This window comes from Rhinolophus ferrumequinum, chromosome 11 (genome assembly GCF_004115265.2).
Source record: "Rhinolophus ferrumequinum isolate MPI-CBG mRhiFer1 chromosome 11, mRhiFer1_v1.p, whole genome shotgun sequence".
Classification (NCBI taxonomy): Eukaryota; Metazoa; Chordata; class Mammalia; order Chiroptera; family Rhinolophidae; genus Rhinolophus; species Rhinolophus ferrumequinum.
Genome location: NC_046294.1, coordinates 65,809,415 through 65,831,531, shown reverse-complemented (window position 1 = coordinate 65,831,531; position 22,117 = coordinate 65,809,415). Strand labels below are relative to the sequence as shown.

The 22,117-nt window shown below is 42.9% G+C and overlaps 1 protein-coding gene and 1 pseudogene across 1 annotated transcript in view; both read right to left on the bottom strand.

Annotated features, from left to right (window-relative positions):
* ENDOD1 (endonuclease domain containing 1) overlaps nucleotides 1–2,335 on the bottom strand; it is a 34,122-nt gene extending 31,787 nt beyond the window's left edge. Inside the window, exon 1 of the mRNA XM_033120119.1 lies at nucleotides 1,510–2,335. Coding sequence (XP_032976010.1) covers nucleotides 1,510–1,809 — 300 coding nt within the window. The 5' untranslated portion in view covers nucleotides 1,810–2,335. The remainder of the gene's footprint in view (nucleotides 1–1,509) is intronic.
* Nucleotides 2,336–15,119: 12,784 nt separating this feature from the next.
* Nucleotides 15,120–16,288, bottom strand: LOC117029769 (lysine-specific demethylase 4D-like; annotated as a pseudogene).
* Nucleotides 16,289–22,117: the final 5,829 nt, after the last annotated feature.

Here is a 22,117-nt window from a genome sequence, read left to right as displayed (position 1 = left end):
CGGTTAGGTCTTATTTTCGGGAAAATAGGGTATGATTTTCCTCCCCAAGGCATCCATGGGATCTTCAAGGAGAAAGACCAGATCATCTGTTTTATTCCACAGGCCCACAATCACAATGCATAACGAGCTGGGGAAGAAGAAGAGAGCTCCAAGGGGTGCAGTGGGGGGCAAACTAGTTTTTGATTAATATATGTCTTAAGGGTGCACAATTTACAAAGGGTTTTTTCAGATGCCTGATCTCATAGGTCCTGACATCAGCAGGCGAGGGGGCGTGGAATGGATGCAGAGAAGGTAAGGAGACTAAGGTGCAGATTGCATGAGATCCAGTCAAGCTCTCAGAGCTAGAAATATCTGAATGAGATCACAGAGATTACAGCCCAGGGTTCTGAATGAAGCACCCGAAAGTGGGTCTCCTGTTCACCCATGTGGTTCCGGGCAGCTGTGGCCATCAGGAATAGCTGGCTGAGTGGGTCAGCTCCTCCCCCAGCTAGGGTGGCCTTGGCAAGCTGTGGCAGGTGCAGAGGCAGGTGGGAGGCCGGTGAGGGCAAGAAATGGCCAGAGGGGAGGCTGGCTGGATGCTCTAGAGAGGAGGCTGGCTGAGCAGAGGTGGGGCAAGATGTGTTAAGTCAGGGTCAGCAGGGCATCTGGGGGCCTAAGTGTTTGGTCACCCTTACCAGACAGGACAGTACACCCTGAGAGGTGACATGATTTACAAGTAGTCTGATAATATAGCCAGGAAAAACTGGTTTGTCCTCCCCATTAATTGTAAGTAGTCAGTGTTTCCCTATCATTTATAATTATCCCATTGCCTTTCTAAACATCTATACCTTTATTGTCCTAACTCAACACACTTCAGACCGAATTTACTTGATGTCGTGCACAGATAGGAAGGATTTTGAGCTGTACGCGGCCTCTGCAAAATGGAAGCTTTCCCCTAATATAAAGGGCAGTGAACTTCTAGCCAAAAGACCTATCCTCTCTTACCAGCTGGGTGGTCTTCTGCAAGTCTTTTCACCACCCCAGGTCTTGATCTACCCTTTTGCAAAATGGGCATGAAAATGCCACGCACCTTCCCATTGCCCCCAAATTGTGGCAATGGCCTGCTCCAAGGCCTTTAAGCTCCCAGCTTAGGCTTCCTGCTGAGATGAATGGTCTCCTGGGTCTCGGTCGCACCATCCTCGCTATCCAGGAAATGAATGAGACACTGCAGATGTCTACACAGAAATGTAGGGAGAACCACCTCCCACTGGGAACCGCCCACTGGAGACCTCCGTCCGTGCGGTTTAAGTGAAAGCTCACAGATCGCTGAGCTCCAGCGGTGGCGTTGACAGGGGCGGGCGAGGTACGCTGTAACTCCGGGGGCGCAGTGGGGTGGATCCGAAACCCGCGTTTCCTGACTCTGCCGCTGAGGGCGTGGGGGCTCCCTTTTCCCGCCCTACCCCTAGCGGTGGCAGCAAAGCGCCCTTGGAGGCCAGCCCCGCTGTCGGGCTGGGGGACCACCTTGCTTACCTGCGGCTCCACCAGCCAGCGCTCTTCAGCGCCGCCGGGCGCCAGGCGCGGGGCGCGGAACGCCGAGTACACGGGGATGTGGTCCCGGGTGCTGTACAAAGTGGCGAAGCGCTCAGTGCCCTCGGAGCGCTGACAGATCTTCACGTGTCCCTCGGCCGCCAGCCCCGCAGGAGGGGTCTGGGCATAGAAGAACTGGTCACATTCTCCAAAGCCGGCGTCCTCCTGGCCCACCAGCCGGCCTTCCAGCAGCGCGCCCAGGGCGAGGATGCTGCCCAGCGCGAGCCAGCGCGCGGGGCCCATGGCGGCCTCTGCGAGCGCGGGGCGGCCACAGCGCGGGCTCTGCGGGCCGGGAGGGGAGCTCGAGGCCGCGGCGCGGCTGGGAGGGGAAGTCGGAACCCCGGCGCGGCGCTGCTGAGCTGGGCCAAGCTGGGCGGCCCCGGCGGCAGGGGCGGGTCCACGTCCCCGAGCCGCGCCTCCTGCGCACCCTCCCTCCCTGAAGATGGCTGCAGAGGCCCAGTGCCGGGGCCGGAGGATGCTGGCAACGTCCCCCGGGCTGTAGGCCGGCCTGGAGACGCAGGGCACCTGCCACTGCACTGCCTCGTCTCCGCAGTCCGCAGGAACGCGCGCTCCGAAGAGTGGAAAATTTGAGCGGAGTCAGCCTTATCCGAAGGACTGGGAAGGGACGGTCCCTTGGGCTGCGTGCCCCAGGGACCCTCGGGAATGCAAAGGGGCGGTGTGAGATGCTCACGGAACTGTGGTTCTTCTTAGTGGCTGGGCAGAGACCTCCTCTGAAATCCAATGAAAATTAGTCTCCCCTCCCAACGAAATGCTCAACCGCTTTCACAGGCACACAATTTTGATGCCTTATGGCAGATCAGAAGCCCGGAGACCCAAGTTAAGAAATCCTGTTATAGGAAATTCTTAACCTAGATAGATATAATGGCCCTTGTGGTTCACTTGGGGCAAAGCTTAGAAACAAAATCCATACCAAGAAAACAAGAAGACCAGCCAGCATCATTGGTTAATAGATTCATTGATTCATTGCTTCATTCATCCCACTGAGCGCCTACGTGCCAGCCTGGGTCAGGTGGCAGGGTTCAGTGGTAAATAAGGTCAGAGTCCCTGTGGTCATGAAGACGACAGTCTAGTGAGAAAGCTTGTCATTAGTCAAAGAAGCATTCTAGTAAAGGAATGATTAAACACTGAACATGGATCTATGAGAACCAGACCGCTACAGCGATTCAGGTATGGTCTGGGGTTTGCTTGAAGAAGTGGTGCCTGAGCTGAGACCTAAAGGACGACATTAACAGGGCGAGCTGCTCTGCCTTCGACCAAGTAAGGGCAATGCTGGGAACTTTCACGCAGCCAATGAGTTGTTTAACATTGACTTCATGCTGTCTCCAGCTTCATTCCAGTGCAAGACTGACATAGACCATTGTACCACAGAACTTGAAGTTGGTAGGAAAGACAGATGGACAAGCAACTACAATACAGTGTGAAGGAAGTGTGTGATGAGGGCAGAAAAGGGTCACCTATGCTAATCTGGGGAGAAGCTAATCTGGAAAGACAATGGGAATGGTATAATAGAAAATCACACTTAATGATAACGTACATTGCAATAGTGGCTCATAAACTAGAATAATAATTTCTAGGTGCCTGAAGCTACTTCTTTGGCTCTCCTATCTGTAGATTGTCTAGCACGCGTATGAACTTGACAAATAATAAGTAAATTAACCCCCTTTGGATTACTAGGAGAGGTGAGGAGGCTGAGTACTCCTGATTTATTTTCCTAATAGTGACTAAATCTAAGAAAGCATGCCTGCTTCAAATCCTCTAGTGAGAGGCAGAAGGCCTCTGAGTCAAAAGGGTTGTTGACACCCAGGCCAACAGAAGGCTGAGTCATGCTCAACTAAAATTGTGGGCAGAGCTGTCTTCTTTCTAGCAAAGCTACACTTTGGATGATGTCTAAAAGTAATATTAGACAACTTCAATGCCCCTGGAAGAAGTGCACCTGTGTGTACATACACACTCTCTCCCCATTAGACTGCACTAAAAAAGACACCTGGTCCAACTAATGGGCACTTCTGGAGTGTTCAACTGTCTTTTGGGTATTTGTCCAGATGTTAGAGAATTACTTCGGCCTGGAATAGCTTTGAATTCTTCATGCAGAGAAATATTTGAAACAATTTTTTGATATACCTCAATAAAAAATAAATTCATAAATAAAAGTTTTTAAAATAATTTTTCTGAAACTTTTTTTTGGCTTTCCATATCTATAGGGAGAAGAGTGTAGTGATTATGAGAATGAACTCTGGAGTCAGATTGTCTGGGAGACAGTAATGCTGTCTCCTTTTAATGGCCGTGTGATCTTGGGCAAATTATTGAGTCTCTTTATGCCTCAATTCTCTCATCTATAAAATGAGGATAATGAACCTACCTCCTAGTGTTGTTTTAAGTTTTAAATGTATTCATATACCATGTTTCATTGATTCTAAGATATGCATTTTTTTCACATTTTAATGTCTCTGAAATTAAAGAGACTCTCAAGCCTCTTCCCACCAACCTTAATTTAGCTCAATTTCTGCGCCCCAAAAAGAGTTTATTCAGATAACAGACATGCAGACATGAGTGAATATTGTATATTTAGAAAAGGGAATAAACGAACTTCCCTGGCTTTTTGTTTCTTGCTGATTACATGTTCCCTTTAAAATTGTATTCAGCTGTCAATGTGAGAATGTACAACATTCTGTTTTAAACTTCCCCATTTTTAAGTTTCTCCATTTTAAGTAATATTTATGTTTTTGATCTGTATATTTTTATTTATCTAGAATACATATTGCCTTTGTATTAAGAAAGTAAAAAAACAAAACAACAACAAAAAAAACTTTCCAGGAAAAAAAGGAAACTTTTTGTTAAAGTGCTATTAACATAATTCTAATAGAAAAATTAGGAAAGTAGAATAAAAAATGTCATCCATCATATGATCACACTGTGTGAACATATGCAAAGGATAATAGGAGACTGAGAGAGTTCAATAATTGTCTTTGTATGATAGGATAAGTAAAATTATTTTATTCTATTTTTATATATTTAAAATTTTATATAGAGAAACTATCTTGGAAGAGAGAAAACCAAAGTACTTTTTTAAAACAAATAATATTAAAGTCAGTTGCAGTTTGGAAACCACTGTAGATTTAGTAAGTATAAATTTTAGAAAAATCTCAGGAGGATTTCATTTTCACTAGTTATTCATAGATCACTAAGTCATTCTACCTTATGCTACAAATACGAAATGAAGTTTCTGATGAAGCAAGATGACCAAAATCTACATTCTCAGATATGGATAAATTGCTTGGCTTGGCTCTCTTGCCTAACCTGTATTAATATTATTTAATATTTGTCGTAGTCCTTTCAGGCTAAAACAAAATGTCATAGACTGGGTTGCTTATAAACAACAAACATTTATTTTGCACAGTTCTGGAGGCTGGGAAGTCCAAGATCAAAGCGCCAGTAGAATCAGTGTCTGGTGAGAGCTCACTTCCTGGTTCATAGACAGGTATCCCCACATAGAAGGGGCAAGTGAGCTCTCTGGGGTCTCTTTTATAAGAGCACTAATCACTTTCGTGAGGACTCCACTCTCCAACCTAATTACTTTCCAAAGGCCCTACTTCTGAACACAATCATGCAATAAGTTCCAATGTCTGAACTTTGAGGGGACACAAAACCTTCAGTCTACGGCAATATTACTGAAGACAACAGTCCGCTCAGTGGGTGAAGGAAGTCTGTTTAAATTAAGTAGATGATCTCTTTCTTCCAAATACTGATGTGCATAGAAGAGAAACTTAGTTATTCATTCAACAAACACTGAGTGCCCCCCTTCCCCTTGTGGGCCAGGCTCAGTGCTAATTGCTGGGGACACAGAGTGAATAAAATATGGTCTCAGCTGTCCTGGAACTCCCTGTCTAAGGTACCAGGTCATCTGTATTTTAAACACAGAACTTTAAACATTTATTTCAGAAATCCATCTGTCCAAGTATCTATTCCATTAATATTACTTATGAGTTTAAAACAATTACTGTTTGTCACTAAAAAATAATTAAGGAAAATATTCAGTCCTATCTCTACCTATGTGTGTCTGTCTTAGTCTGCATGTAACAGCTTATGCGAATTGTAAAAAAGCTCCAAAAGTGCAGATAAATGGAAAAAGCATAGGTTTGGGCATCAAGAGACTTTGGTTTAAATTTGAGCTCTGCCACTTACAAGTTACATGAGCTTTCTGAACCTTAAATCTCTCATCTGCAAAAAGGCAGTAATACCTACCTCATATTGTTGACATGAGAATTAAATTAAATAATTAAATAACCAATATGAAGTACCTAACCTATTGCAAAACTCAGTAAATTCGTTCGTTTCTTCCATAGAGTTCCTCTTTAGGTAGGTGGCCAGACTTTCATTTAGGAAAAAAACTGATAACCCACAATTACAAAAATCTGGAAATTACAACACAGGTATTTTAGGGCTTTGGTTTTATTTTCAGAAAGATGAAATGTAGTTTATAGATAGGTTAGCTGCAAGGTTCAACTTGGCAATTCAATTCTAAATCAAGGCAGCATCTTCAGGGTACAGAACCTTTACAGCACAACCCTCCTGAAACCAAAAGACCCTCCTGGGTCCATCGGCTTTGACCAAGTATCAGCTCACCTTCTGATGCGTTAGCACTGGAATCATTGTGGGCATTAGGACAACGCCTGTTAACATTTGGTATGTGTAGGAGGCAACAGAGTCAGATAAATATGATCTCTACCACACTGTACAGCATTAATTTCCACAAGGGTTCAGGCAACTAACTGAAAATTAGAGGGAAAAAAGCACATTCAGTAGCTATTAAGAAACACTTAAATTATCTTACAGAAGTGAAATGAGAGCATTCTGAAGACAAGGGAGGGGCAAAGAAAGTCCCAGCATTTCGTGCTAAGACCTAGCGGGTTCATCGTATATAACTACACTCCTCTAATTTGTCTAAAAAGGCTTTATTGTATTGAGAAAAATGCAAAGGAGCAGAAAGAACCAGGACATCAGTCACATTTATTGAACTATTTACTGTCCCCCTAGACTTGCTATCTGGTTCCTCCGCATCCTAATTTTGGCCACCAGTGGTGACTAGATAGATGACTTGTCATTTTCACCACAGACCTGGGTGTTACTGTTTGTCTCCACATGAAGATGCCTCCTCTTGATGCTCCCAAGAGCTCTCCCTACATTTCTAAAGGCATCTAGACTGTGGACTCAGTTCCTGGGTGTCTCACCTGTCTTAATCACCTTGTCTAACACAGTGGAAGCCCCCTTCACCTTGCAGCAAATCCTCCTATTAAACTCGCTGGGCATTTTGAGGGCTTTGTCTTTGCTTTGTTCATCTGCCCCACATGTACCCAGGACCCAACAATGAGTGCATCTGTTGCAAATCTAATATTAGCAACAAGCACAAGTCACATCATCTTATATAAAGAGAATATTCAGGGAGAAACATTCAGTCACTCGGAGAGATGTGTCAGCATGAAACAAGGAGCTCTGTCAGATGCTGGCTGTCTGTTTGTTATTCAGGGAGGGAGGAGACTTAGAAAGGGAGAAAATGGAGAGTATAAATCCTTCTTTCCTCTAATCTGCTGTCCTGGGGAAATACAACACACTGCACAACTCCTACGATATCTGGCCCCAGGTCAGGCAGAGGTCCACTGAGACCATAGAGGACATACAGTGATCTTAGACCGCGGGAGTCAGAAACAGTCATGCTTAGGCCTAGGCACGTGGACACTTCGTCTGAGGGTCTAACTAACTAACAAGTCACCTGAATTACAAGTCTTTGGCCACGTGACTTAGAGGATTCTAGTTGTCTCACCTTTTTGACGGGCTTCAGATGTAGAGCGACATCATTTAGGGTAGTCGCCATGGGCTTGCTGAACCTTTGCAACGCAAATGAAGTTTAGAACCAGGGGCACGTTGCTGAGGTCAGTGGGCCAGCTCTGGCCTCTGTAAATGGTTCATTTAGCCAATATGGCTTTTAAATTTTTTGAATTAGTTGCCAACATTTACAACTCTGAAGATTTTTTTTCACAAAATTCCAATTTTTGCAATTTCTCTTGAAAATTCAGAAAATGACAACCCCGTGACCCTGCTTCCCACAACACAGTAAGCTGGCCCCGGGGAAAGCCCTTGGCCTTAGGATGGGGCATGAGCCGTCATCCTGACAGCAACGCTCAGGTAGATAACTTGCCTGAGCCCGGTGGGAATATGAATTTTCCACCAGGGAGAAGGGGCTCACGGGAAAGGTCGAATCTCTGGCTGGGTTTTCTCTGGGTGCTGTGAGCACCGGGTGCCGTGAACAATGAATGGGCAGGGGATGAAGGAAGGAGAAGGACCCCATTTCAAGGAAATACGAACTCCCACCGCAGGACAGCCACGCCCCCTCCACACGGGACGGAGTGAGAGAGACAGCGCCAGCCACAACGCGGCCTGGATCCTGTAACCGACGACAAAGAGAAACAGAAATGTTGGCCAGAAAGCCTGCACAGAGCCGTGTCACGTGTCCCGTTAGCTGGAATGAAGACGGGGGAATGGCGGGGGCGGGAGAGAAGAATGTGTCCTCTCCGTGTCCCTTTGTACTTCCACTGGGCCTGACATGAAACAAAATAAACCAGAACTCTCATTGGTAGTTGCTGAAGAAACTAAACTCCCATCCACCCCTGCAGCCTAACTCCCCATGGGCGTCTGGATGCACATGGACATTGCCCAGGGAGCTCTTGTACTCCAGCCAATCAAATGGAATTTTGGAGGAGAAGGGCAGCGGGGGTCCAGGCATCATTATGTTTCAAATGTAATTCCGGTGTGTCAAGAACTAGCATGCTGGAGCAGTGCTTTCCAGTCTTACATTTGCCCGTGACTCACCTGGGATCTAGTTAAAAAAATGCAGATTCTGAGTCATAGGACTGAACTGGAGTCTGAGCTTCTGCATGTGTACCAAGTTCAAAGGTGATGTCCATGCTTTGTATCTGGACTGTGCTTTAAGTGACAAAAAGCTACAGTCCTGTTCCTTTGCCAGGAAGGCAAAGTAATTTAGCCGGGAAGACTGCAGGTCTGTCACCTCTAAGTAACTCTGAAAGTAATAATAATACTAAAAAATAATAGAATTAATACTAATGATGTTATTAAAATAATACAAAATAAATAATCATAATAAAAAACATCAATGATAGGGGCCGGCCAGGTGGCTCACGCGGTTAGAGCTCCATGCTCCTAAGTCTGAAGGCTGCCAGTTCGATTCCCACATGGGCCAGTGGGCTCTCAACCACAAGGTTGCCGGTTCGACTCCCGCAAGGGATGGTGGGCTGCACCCCCTGCAACTAGTGACAACTGGACCTGGAGTTGAGCTGCACCCTCCACAACTAATACTGAAAGGACAACAACTTGACTTGGAAAAAAGTCCTGGAAGTAGACACTGTTCCCCAATAAAGTCCTGAAAAGAAAAACAAAAAAACACATCAATGATAGCTAGATGCGTGTGTGTGCTTCTTGCCAAAAATGGTGCTGAAGTTACTTTTTAAAAATCTTTAATAAGATGTGCAATGATACCTTGTTCTTAACTCAAGCTGGTTATTGCTCAGAGTGTCTTACTTATATGAATGCATTTGACCTTCACCACCACCTTATTGCTATAGGTACTGTTATGACCATTTCCATTCTAGGGAAAAGGAAGGGGAAGCAGATGAAGCAGCGCGCGGAGTCACACAGCTCCTAAGCGTAGAGCTAGGTTTGAATGCAGGGTGTGTGCAGTGACCACACAGCTCCACTGTCTTTCCACAGAGCTGGGGTTTCTGTGAGTCACTTGCCCACAGTCACCCTAATAAATGGGCTTCAGCTTGCCGTCTGCTTGACTCTACAGACTGAGCTCTTGGAAAGGAAAATGAATGATGTATATAAACTACAAGTCAGAGTTCTCGGCACCCTGCAGACCTTCGTCACGCAGACCCTGTGCTTACCTTTCCCTTTAGTCTTCTTTTTACCTTTCTCCTAGAGTAGCTGGTGTGAACTTTAGACAAGCAGTTTGTGGTATGTCTTTGCCTATTCCCGTTTCTATAACATAATACCATAAACTGGGGGGGGGGGGCTTCAGCATTTATTTCTCACAGTTCTGGAGGCCAGAAATCCAAGATCAGGGTGCCAGCATGGTTGGGTTGTTGGTGAGGGCCCCTTTCCTGGTTTACAGGCAGCCGCCTTCTTGCTGTATCCTCATGTGGTGGAGAAATTATCTCTCTGTCTCTTCTTAGAAGGGCACTGATCCCATTCCTAAGGGCTCCACCCTCGTGACCTAATTCCTTCCCAAAGGCCCGACCTGCAAATATCATCACATTGGGAATTAGGGTTTCAATATATGAATTTGGAGCGGGGGGACATTCAGTCCATAGCAGGAGTATAGGCAGAAGGAAGACAGAATGGAACTTAGGAAATAGAATTTAAATGGCCCAGCTCCCTATAGGAGCCAAGGTACGTCAATGGCATGGACGGAGGAAGGGAAGGATCTAACAGTAAGCCACACTCCCCTTCTAGAGTGAAGCAGCCAGTAAGGGCATTCAAAGCCTGACCCCACGTCCTATAGAACTGGCAAGCGAGGACTGGAGCAATCATGATCCCCCCACCCCCAAAGGTGGCATGCGTCCATTTGTCAGGCAAAATTGAGAAAAAGTGACCAAGCAGGCTGCCATGAGCCCAGGAACAGACTGAAACAGCTCTGAGAGCCCCACGGGGCTTTGGCCCGATACTTGAGACTGACTGTCCCTAATGAAAGATAATTTCTTGAGGGGCTGTAAAACCATCAGCTTGGGGAGAGCCTGGATATTGTTATGGCTTCTGATAAGAAGCTGTGGCACGGTGAAACAGCCTAATTACTTATCTGTGTCTCCAAGCAGACTGTGAACTCCATCTTATGGTGTATTCTGAGCATCTAGAACAGTGCCTGACACAGTGAGTGTGCCGAACTATGTTTGTTGAGTGAATGAATGAAGGTCTTATATGGGAATATGAGAACCAGAGTTTATTCTCTGGCTCCGCATGTTGATTCAACCCCTACCTTAGAACTGGGTATCTTATTTTAAAAGACAATTACTGTGAGATCAATAATGCTATAATAGGGACTGTTCATTTATTTTAGCTGTTTCTTATGACACTAGCCCTTTTCTCATTTCTATTGATGGTTTCATGTCATTTATTCCTTCAATCAATAATATTCATTGGAGTCCTCACTGTACAGAGAAAACAAGGAGAGATAATAACTACTTGTATTATTCTGGTTTAATTCATAAGGTAAACAACAGGTAAAATAAAGTTCTCAGGGTCCTGGAGGGTCATCTGTAAGTACAGTCAAGGTGGTATCACAAGAGAGGTGAGGCCAGGCCACCTAGTTCCTAAAGAGTTTCTCTCATATAAGAAACTTCTTCCGTGCACCCTTGACATTCACAGGGAATGGATCCTGATATATTTGTAAATTCCTAATCCTAGCATTTCCCTGAATATTATCTTTATCTGGAGCCAAGATTTTCCTGTGCTTAGCCTCATGCTCCCTGAGGTCTGCAGGCCTGGGTGCAGTCCTTTTTTGGGCAGGGAGCCATGAACAATTAGGGCACAAGGATACTGGAGGTGAATGAAGAAAATACAGAACACCAGCAACACAAATGTGACGTTTTTGTAGGGTGGCACCTGCAACAATGACACCCTTCCCCCACAGTGTTTAGTTCTTCCCCTCCTAGGGCCTCCCTGAAATGGCTCATCTCCATAACCTCCACCCGAATAATAATAGAGGGTCTCACTATTGCGCTGCACTCACTGAAGGTCAGTGGCAGAGAGCAGCAGCAAGAACATGTGAGGAATTTCAGTTTGAGAGGCCGGTGCGCAGAGCAGCTGGGCAAGGCAGCCGGAGTGAGGGGCTGTCCCTCACGGGGGTTGTCTTCAACTCAGATAGGTTTTCTTTCTGTTTATCTCTACAGCCAATTCCTAGCAACTGTTTGTGGTCTCCTATTTAAAGTGATGAGAGGTAACACCAACACTGGCGGGGGGAAAGCAACTCTGAATCCATATATAGCCACGATCCAGTAAAATAAATATCATGTGGAGTTATTTTTAAGTATCTGAAAAGGACTCCTTGCACACACAGAAGCTGAATTGGTATAATGGTTAATCTTTATGAATAATTCAGTGTGGCCAGGTAATCAGACAAATCCATGACTGAACCTTTTTATAAATCTTAGAAGAGTCCTAAGGCCTGAAAATCAATATCTCCAAGTTGCATTCAAGTACAACTTCTAATGTGTCTTAAGAGTTTTCGCTTATGAGTAATAATGATAATAGCTAATATTTATTTAGCACAAATTATGTTTGCACAGGTCTGAACTTGTGTGCAAACTCCCGCACAGGTGCCATGTGGCTAAATGGGGGAAATGGCGAGCCAGAGGAAAGAGCCGATTTATTGAAAGATTACTCAACAAGTCAGTGTAGGCGTCTGAACAAAGGCTGGGTCTTCCAGCTGCTGACTGTTTCTGAAATCTTGACCTTGCTTTGGTAACACTGCAAACCGGCCAAATACGACAAGAAGTGGAATTTGCAAATGAGCATATGTGACCTTTTGTGCAAATACTATGTGGTAGGTGATAGAAAATAGAATAGTTTCTACCAGTAAAAACAATGGGTTTTCTTACAAAACTAAATATGCTCTTCCCATATGATTCAGCGATTGCTCCTTAGTATTTACCCAAATGAGCTGAAAACTTACTTTCACACGAAACCTGTACATGAATATTTATAAGAGTTTTATTCATAATTGTCCAAACTTGGAAGCAACCAAATGTCCTTCAGCAGGTGAATGGATAAATGCACCGTGGTCCATCCAGACAATGGAATATTATTCAGAGATAAAGAAATGAGCTATCAAACCACAAGAGCTGGAGGGAACCTAAATGCATATTACTAAGGGAAAGAAGCCAACCTGTAGACAACATACTGTAGGATTCCAGCTAGATGTCATTCTAAAAAAAGCACAACTATGAGGGCAGCGAAAAGACCAGTGGTTCCAGGGGTTTGGAAGGAGGGAGCGATGAATAGGCAGAGGATTTTTAGGCAGTGAAACTATTCTATATGGTACTATAAGGCCGACACATGCCACTGTATATTTATCCAAACCCAGAGAACGGACAACACCCCGAGTGAACCCTCATGAAAACTGTGGACTTGGGAGGATAACGATGCGTCAGTGAAGTTTCATGACTCGTAACAAATTTACTAGGTTGGTGTGGATTCCGGTGGGGGCGGCAGGGGAGGGGTATGTGGAAATTCTCTGGCCTTTCCACTTACTTTTGCTGTGAACTACTCTAAAAACTAAACTCTTAATTTTTTAAAAAAAGTAATGGCTCAGCCAATGGGGGTGGAGATGACAGCAACAGTAGAACGGAGCATCATAGAAAGAGAGAACGTGAGAGTCTGTCCTTGGCCCTGTGCTGGCCTTAGAGGTAGGGAGAGTGTATGGACGAACGTCCAAATTAACCGAGCACCTCCTACGTGCCTGCCACCTTCCCATCCCACAGTATCTTCACAAGACTCTTGCACTGTAACTTTGGCTCAGAGAAAATCAATGCTTTCTCTGCTGAAGGTCACACAGCTAGAAAGTGGCAAAGTGTAAGTTTGAATGACATTCTTCTGACTCTAAGTCCAGTTCTCCCCTCTAATTAACTGCTGGAAAGGTAAATGCAGTGACTACGGAAAGGTTTCCTTTACTACACACATTATGCCACAGAATCAACTTTGCACATATGCATACAGAGCGGATATGTCGAGGATTGAGTTCGTGGATGGAGGGAAAACATAAATCCCATAAACAACATCATGATTTATTCACTTCATCATTAAAAGAAAAATGAGAGGTTGTGGGAGAGGCAATAGGGAAGGAATAACAAATGGAGAATCACTATCACTATCCAGAGTAATACTTTTTCCCAAGGATGAAAAGCCATTCATAATGGATAAGCAGAGTCAGACTTTCCTGGGAGTCACCCTTGGGAGTCACCCTCTCTGGGAGGATGAAGAGGAAAGCTTCTGCCCTCTGGAGCTAGGCCAGGGAAGATTGCCTCACAGCCTGGTGGCAATGCAGGGAGTGGCTCAGACCTGGGAAACTGGGTTAGTTATCACAGCTACCACTTTGAAGCAGGCCTCATGGCTCAGGGTTTACTGATGGGAGGACTGAAGTGGCAAGACCTGCAGAGTGATGGAGGGCAAGCAGTGGGAGAACGCAGAGTAGAAAGCTTCATGCTATCCAGGACGACGGCATACTCCCAATGCCTCTGTTTTAGGACAGTCAATCTAAAACTCCAGTCCAGCACATGAACTCTCTTCATAGTGCCCCTCACTGCAGTGACTCAAACCTTTTAAACTTTTTATCTCAGGTGCTGCAAGATGTCCTTTGTAACTCCAGGCACGACAGAGGGTTCTCCACCCACAGGACTGATTGTTTTCCTTGGCCAATAGCAAGTCTCAGGTCCCCAAAGATATTGTGTAACCCACCGTCCTGAGGCCTGTCTTACATCAGAAGCCCTAGTAGGAGGCAGACAGACCTTCTCCCATACAGCTGCCTGCAGCGGGCATTTCCACAGACACCGGAACTTCTCTCCACAGTTCTGATTATGCTGTTAAGAGAAAGGAGAAGTCCCTCTCCTCAGCACTGGATGAGGAATAGCACAAAGCCTGTTTCGTTGCTAAATTTCTAGATCTCTCTAGACCCAGGCAAGCCTCCCCAAGTGTCCTTTCTTCTCTACACTGCATCCCAGAGATTCGGCTCATCTTCTGTACCTCTTCATAGCAGCACCCATTGTATTCGTCTATCTCCAAACCTGGCTGGAGAGGAAGACAACCTCTCCCCACCTCCCTACTTCCTTGCTGCTCCAAGAAGAAAACAAAGGCTTCACTCCTTATTGCTGCAAGAAAGCAGGAGATAATACACACACACACACACACACACACACACACACACACAAAGAATTTCAGTACCTTACAAAGCTCTTGTCTTAATGTTATTAGTCTAACCTCCATTTCTGTTCCCAGATGGTAATTATAGGCCCTCTTCGCCTTACCAAGACTTGTCGAAAGGTCACGCAGAACGTCTATTCCCAGGTGGTCTATAAAAAGTCAGTCAAGGTAAAATGATAATTACTGTTAATTGAGCCCTTAGTATGTGGTAGGCACTGTTAAAGATGGTTTAATGAATTAGCTAATATGGTCTTTATAGCAAACTGTGAAATGGGCATAACATTCACATTTTACAGATGAGAAATGTGAGGGTGTATTCACTTGCTCCAGTTCCCATAACTTGTCGTGAGTGACAGAGTTAGGATTTGAACCTGCTTGATGCCAAACCTAATCCTTGCAACCACAAGCAGCTCAGATGTACAAAGGAAACCAGGGACTTATGCTACTGCCAGAGATCCAGAATTCAGCAGTGTTTTTGGAGCTCTATCAGAAACATAATAGCGTTTTGCAAACTTCACTTTGGCCCAGAGCTCCAATGATTGTTAACAGTATTAAGTGATGGCCCACACGAGGTAACAAGGAACAAGTGCGGAGGGACAGGAGGAAGCCAGATCCAGATGCCACCAAAGGACCCTCAGCCACGAAAGTTTTAACAAGATGAGACGTTGTAGGTCTCTGGGATCCAGATTGTCTGGGGGCTGGGCCTTTGCCTTGGGGTCCAGAGCTGTGTACTCTGTGCTCACGGAGAAGCTCCCTTGACCCAGGCCTGGACAGTCGCTTGTTGAGCCTTCTCTTCCGAAGGACGACAACCACCACCATGCCTGCCAGCTGGATGGAGATTCCAGGCCGACCTCCCTCCAGGCGCTCAGCTCCTGGCTGCCCGGCGCCGTGGGCTCCACGTGGTCCACGACAGCCCGGTCCTGCCCGCGTTTCCACAGCTCGTAGCGCTCGGGTTGCAGGATGCGCACGAACGCGTCCATGGAGAAGCTGACCCTGGCCTCCCCGCAGCTACACTGAGAGGCCACTTTGCCATAGTCGATCCATCGCGGGGTGGCGAAATTGATGGCCTCCGCACAGTTGAAGCCGTGGTTGAAGCCGGCGTGGTAGCCATAGGGAAACGTCACCATGAACTCTCCAGCCTCCTGAGTGATCCGACTGAAGGGGATCCTGTTCTCCCTGAGGACAGTGGGCGACATGAGGGCCACCTTGTGCCGCAGGAAGGCCTCACAGCTCCGCAAACTGCCCGGGAAAAGCTCCTTGGCCAGGCGTTCCAGGCGCTGGCCGTGTTCCGGGGGCACCGCGTACCACGTTTTGGGCTCCCCGAAGTGCAGGTAGTTGATGCTGTAAAGGTCCATGTCCTCCGTGTGCCAGGCGAAGGTGGTCTTCCACATGCCAAAGTACAGGTAGGGCGTGTTGACGCCTTCGATGACAACTCCACACTCCTGCTCCTGCAGGTCCTGAATAGTTCCCAGATTTCAGAGCTTTCATCACAGGAGTCATTGATTGAAACCATAATTTGGTTGTATGCATAAGGGTTTCTTCAAATATTTTCTCTGCAAATCTTCAACATCCTAGGTGCGTGGGTCTGATACTTTTAGCCTTTTCCCAAAACTGTCGGTATTGCCCCGCTTCCAGGGCTTTTTCTTTTCCTGCATTTAGTAAACACACCTCCCTGCGCCACCTCCTGGACAGGAGTGGTTATTACAATGGTATCAGACATCCTGGCTAGGCGTTTCTTAGTCAGCCAGGCAACACTGCTGCGTGTCTTTGGATTCCACGTAATCAATATAGTTTTGAAATATTTCATTTTTTTCCCACAACTGGGTGAAATGTCATTATTTTAAATCTTAGATTCTAGATGCCATGTTTTTAAGATGCTACGGTTTAAATTAATAAACATCAAACTCCCAAATCCCAAGGTATTTTCTGAACCTAGCTGAAGTTGCATGAGTATCCACTTGACACCATTATCATATAAAACGTAACTATTAACGTCTACAACAATAAAACCTTTCATATATATCACACACCACCAACAATTCTAACTTGAACTCTTTAAGCAACTACAATTATAAAAATATTCCCCAGCTTGCCAATTCATCCAGGAACTAAATCCTAGATTCAGCAATTTCTTGCACAAAAGAAAATATTTTTGGCTTATAGTTTAGTCAAAAAAATATTAGTAACATAGATATGATTGAAAAAATGGTTTTATTCAATCAGCTCCATTGTCAGATCAATGGCAGATTCCAAAATGGTCTTTTCCACTGTTAGTAAACCTCAGTTCATCATTTCACTAAAGGAAACTATTTTGAGTGAAAATATTTCTTTGAAATCTGAACATAGAAAGATACGAAAACCCATACATGCCTCCATAAACTGAAAATTTGATCAAATAAAATAAAATAACTTAATCACCAAAACAAAAAGTAAAGGTTTAAACATTTTTAAGTCCATTTCAAATGTTTATATAGTTCTTGCCTTAATCTCTTTGAACATTTTTAAAAATAAAAAAACAAGTATAGAGGAATAAGCAGGCAATTGCCCAATAATATGAAATCCCGATGTCACATGAACATTTTCCAACATCCAAAAATATGCTTTCCCCTTGAACTCAATCTCAAAATGAAGCAGCATGGATTGATGGTCTGGCTTTAGGTGTTCCAGCAAAAATTGAATACATTTAGCATCATCCATATCTAATCCTTCAACATTCTCCAAAATCATTCATATCCAGCTTTGCTCTACTCCCTCAGTTTCCCATAAAACGAAAAGATTTTGCCTGATAAAAATCTGTATTTAAAACTTTCAACATGACAACATAACAAAACTAGCTAAATATATATACACGTATGTGTATATATATTCATTTCTAATAAAATTAATGTACTTATATTCATTTTAATCTAGGAGAAATGGAAACTTCATCTCAGTTTCCAATGTAAAAATAAAAAATGTTCCCTCAACTAAAAAAAATAAATGTTGGTGGGAATGCAGACTGGTGCAGCTGCTACGGAAGGCAGTGTGGAGGTTCTGCAAAAAATTATGAATAGAATTACCATATGACCCAGCAATCCCTCTCCTGGGTATTTACCCAAAAAATCTGAAAACATTCATACATAAAGATACGTGTGCTCCAATGTTCATTGCAGCTTTGTTTACGGTGGCCAAGACATAGAAACAACCAAACTGTCCTTCGATAGATGATTGGATAAAGAAGTTGTGGTATATAAACACAATGGAATCCTATTCGGCGGTAAGAAAAGATGATATAGGAAAATTTGTGACAACATGGATGGATCTTGAGAGTATAATGCTAAGCGAAATAAGTCAGACAGAAAAAGCAGAGAACCATATGATTTCACTGATATGTGGTATATAAACCAAAAACAGCAAAAGAACACGACAAACAAATGAGAAACAAAAACTCATAGACACAGACAATAGTTTAGTGGTTACCAGAGGGTAAGGGGGGAGGGGGATGGTAGATAAGGGTAAAAGGGATCAAATATATGGTGATGGAAGGAGAACTGCCTCTGGGTGGTGAATACACAATGGGATTTATAGATGATGTGATATAGAAGTGTACACCTGACATCTATGTAACTTTACTAACAATTGTCACCCCAATAAACTTTAATTAAAAAATAAATAAATAAATGTTTTAAATTTTTAACAAAGAAAGTTCTCCCTTTCTATCAATTTCATATTTAACAAGGAAAAAAGGACAGAATAATTCATAGCCTACTTACTTTCCACTAATCTGAAATCCTGGTTTCACATGAGACGATCCCAGCCTCATACAGTGCTTTTTCCTGAAAGGGAATGAGTTGATAGGCCAATAATATTTTAATTAAATCAACCATATCCTAATCCAATCCCATGGCTTTTCATTGTAATTCAAGATAGAATTAAACTTAAAAGCCACAAAAAAACGTTGAAAGGGGAGGATCCAGAGAAATTTTCAGTCAGGAGAAAGATGAGAAACTCTAGTTAGATAATTTCACTTAGTCATTGTTCAAATAAATATGAATTGAATGACTATCATGCTTAAGGTATCAATATAGGTTCAACGGAGAATACAAAAAAAAAAAAAATCAAGACTAGACTTTCCTGAAAAGGTGTTCATTTCCATGAGGAAGATAAGACAAGTACAGAATTAGCATTAAATTGATAAGTTGGATTTGAATACTGACCCCAATATTTACTAAGTGGTTACCTTAAGTATTATTCAACTTTTCTATGTAGAAGTTCCCCTTATCCCCTTGGGATCCAAGACCACCGTGGATGCCTGAAACCAGGAATAGTACTGAACCCTATATATATATCATGTTTTTCTTTTCTATGGATACACACTATGATGAAGTTTAACTTATAAATTAGGCACAGGAAGAGATTAACAACAATAACTAATAATACAACAGAAAAATATAACAATATGTAATATAAGGGTTACTTGAACACAAGGGCTGCAATACCCTGACAAGCAATTTGATAATCTAGATGGCTTCTAAGTGACTAAAGGGGAACGTATACAGCATGGAAATGCTGGATAAAAGGATAAGTCACATCCCAGATGGGAAAGAGACGGGTGGTGAAAGATTTCATCACGCTGCTCTGAACAGCGTGGAATTCAAAACTTAGGAATTATTTGTTTCTGGAGTTTTTTATTTAATTTTTTTTTTTTTTTTTTTTTTTTTTTTTTTTTTTTTACTGTGTTTGACTGAAACTACAGAAAATGAAACCAAAGACAAGGAAGGGGTCACTACTGTAATTCTGTTTCTTCAGCCATGTAATGAGATCATGATAGTCTCTAGCTCACAGGGTGATTTTGTGTATTAAGCGAACTGCTCATCTTGATGCTTGGGGTGGTCCCATCATGGGAAGTAGGGGTCAAGGTCATGTGCCTAAAAATGAGAGGAGTAATAAAAATGGAAGCTCTGGGAAAGGTAGAAAATTTGAAATATTGACTGCTTGTGGGTGACCGTTGACATAAATGGGAAACACGTGAAAGATATCGAGAAAGTTTTCTTACATTGCTCAGCAGGCTCACGTCTCAGTTCCTTCACCTCCCCTTTCTTAAACGGTCTTTTTCCCCACCCCAGCTGAGTCACCCTTGTCATCTCACTTTTTCTGAAATCTTGATTTTAAGAATCGTTAACTAGGGCTGACTACCCTTTCAGTGTACATACAATAGTACCCAATAGTTTTTTACCTTGTTGACAAGCTCTGAATGTTTGCCGCTCTTTGGTTCTTTCCCTTTGTTTTCATTCATTTTAGATGTCCTGAAAGTTCTGATTGAGTTCTGCTTTATCTCCTCCCCACCTCCATCCCCAACCCCCCTCTCCCTCACTTTTTTGATTTAGGATTAATGTCTGCCTCCTCACTACAGAAATGCTCTTGATTGTGTCCCAAATATGCAAGAAGTAAAATCTGGGCAGCACAGAGCCCTGCAAGGGTGAAGAGTAAGAGAAAAAGGTATAACTAACCACTTTTTCCTAGTTTTCATTCATATCAACTAAAAAAAAAAAATAAGGATTATCATATCCTTTCTATCACTTACAGCTCTAATATTTGTGTATTGGTTAATACTTCTAATTCTATTTTAATTACTGGCAGAAATGGCTCAAATATTTCCCTCTTAAGTAAAATGCTGGCTTTGGGGCTAACATAGCTAACTAGATAAATAAAGAAAATGTTTTCATTTTTAAGGAAGTATTCATTGATTTCTATGAGGGTTGGGTTTAAAACAAGGTTGAGTGTTGAATTTTGTCGAATGTCTATCAGCATCCATGAAATGATCATATAACTTTTCTTCTTGGATCTATTACTAGGATAAGTTATAATGCTGATTTCCTTATTTTAAACCATCATTGCCTTTCTGCAATAGACTCCATTTAGTCATTATGTTATTCTTTTAATGTAGTTCTATTGTCTTAGCTAATTTTAATTTAAAATTTTTGCACAGATGTTCATAAATAACTTGTCTATTATTTTTTCTAATTATGCAATTTGTCAGGTTTCTCTGTCAACATTGAGCTTAGCTTAAAACTTTGAGTTTTTCTTTTCTTTCAATGCCTAAATAGATTTGGAAATATCTCTTCAAGGTTTTACACATTTTCTTGGAATAATCTGGTACTGGTGATTTTTGAAGACGCAGATCTTTTAACATCTTTCTATATTTCTTACATAGAAATTTATCTCAGATTTTCTAACTCTTCTGAAATCAGTTTTAGTTCATTAATTTTTCCTAGAAAAGTATCCACATTATCTGAGCTTTTTGTTGATTTATTAGTTGTATCATTTTACAGTTTTTCTAACTCATTAATTTCTGTGTATATCTTTATTAATTCCTTCCTGTTATTTTTTTTTTTCGTTTTGTTTTTTCCTAATTTTATGAGACAGGGGCTTAATCTAGTTAATTTCATTCTTTCAATTTTTTTGATAAAAACATACTTAAGACTGTAAATTTTCCTCAGTGCCATTTTAACTGAATCTTGTATATTCCTGTATGTATTTCATTCATTTTTAAATCTAAAAACTCTTCAGTAAGGCTCATTGCTTGCCCCAGGTATCTATCTTAGTGCTTTAGAAAATTAACTCGTAGAATTGTCACATCAGTCATATGAGGAAAGTGCTATTACTATCTCCATTTTACAGTTGAGGAAACTGAGTCACTATGAAGTTAAGTAATTTGCTAAGGTCACACAAACTGTAAAGAGTGAATCTGGGATTCAAAACCAGGCAGTCTGTCTCCAGAGTTCATAGAGTTAACAAATATTCTGTTTCCTGGGAATTTGGCTATTGTACCTTCTGTCCTCTAATCTACAAATCATTCCATTGAGAATTTCTAACTTTCCAGAAAGAAAGCCCTCTGTGTTTCCTGATTTTAAAAAAATTAACGTCTACTTTTATTTCATGAAAATTAAGAAGTCTGATTTTATTTTTTATTTTGGATTTATTGATATTCTTTTCACCCTAATATATGTCTATTTTGTTATTGATCTGTTGGCACTTGAAAAAAGGGAGTACGCTATTACCAGGTACAAAAATTCTACCTTATTGTTAATGTTAAGTTTTCTGTATCCTTAAGCTTGTCTATTTTTTTCTGTCTTGTACTAAGTGAGGAGAAAGGGGCTTCTGAACACCCAATTCCAATGTACCAACACCAACAATGCTCGGGACCCCAGCAGGTTGTCCTACCATTCAACTCAATTCTGACACTCTCTACTGGAGGCAGCACCAGGTTGTACAGGTTAAGGGCTCAGTCCGACAAGACTGCCAGCAGCCCTTCAGATGCCAGTCACAAGCCCAGGTACCCTGACAGATGGGCTTTAAATCAGAGGTTCCCACGAGCCCCTCCTTGGGTTTAATTCATTTGCTAGAGCATCTCACAGAATGCAGAACAGATGTGACTCATAGATTACCAGTTTATTATAAAAGGACATAACTCAGGGACAGCCAGATGGAAGAGATGCATGGAGCAAGGTATGGAGGAAGCGGGTGGAGCTTCCATGCTCTCTCCAGGAATGCCACTCTCCCAACTCCT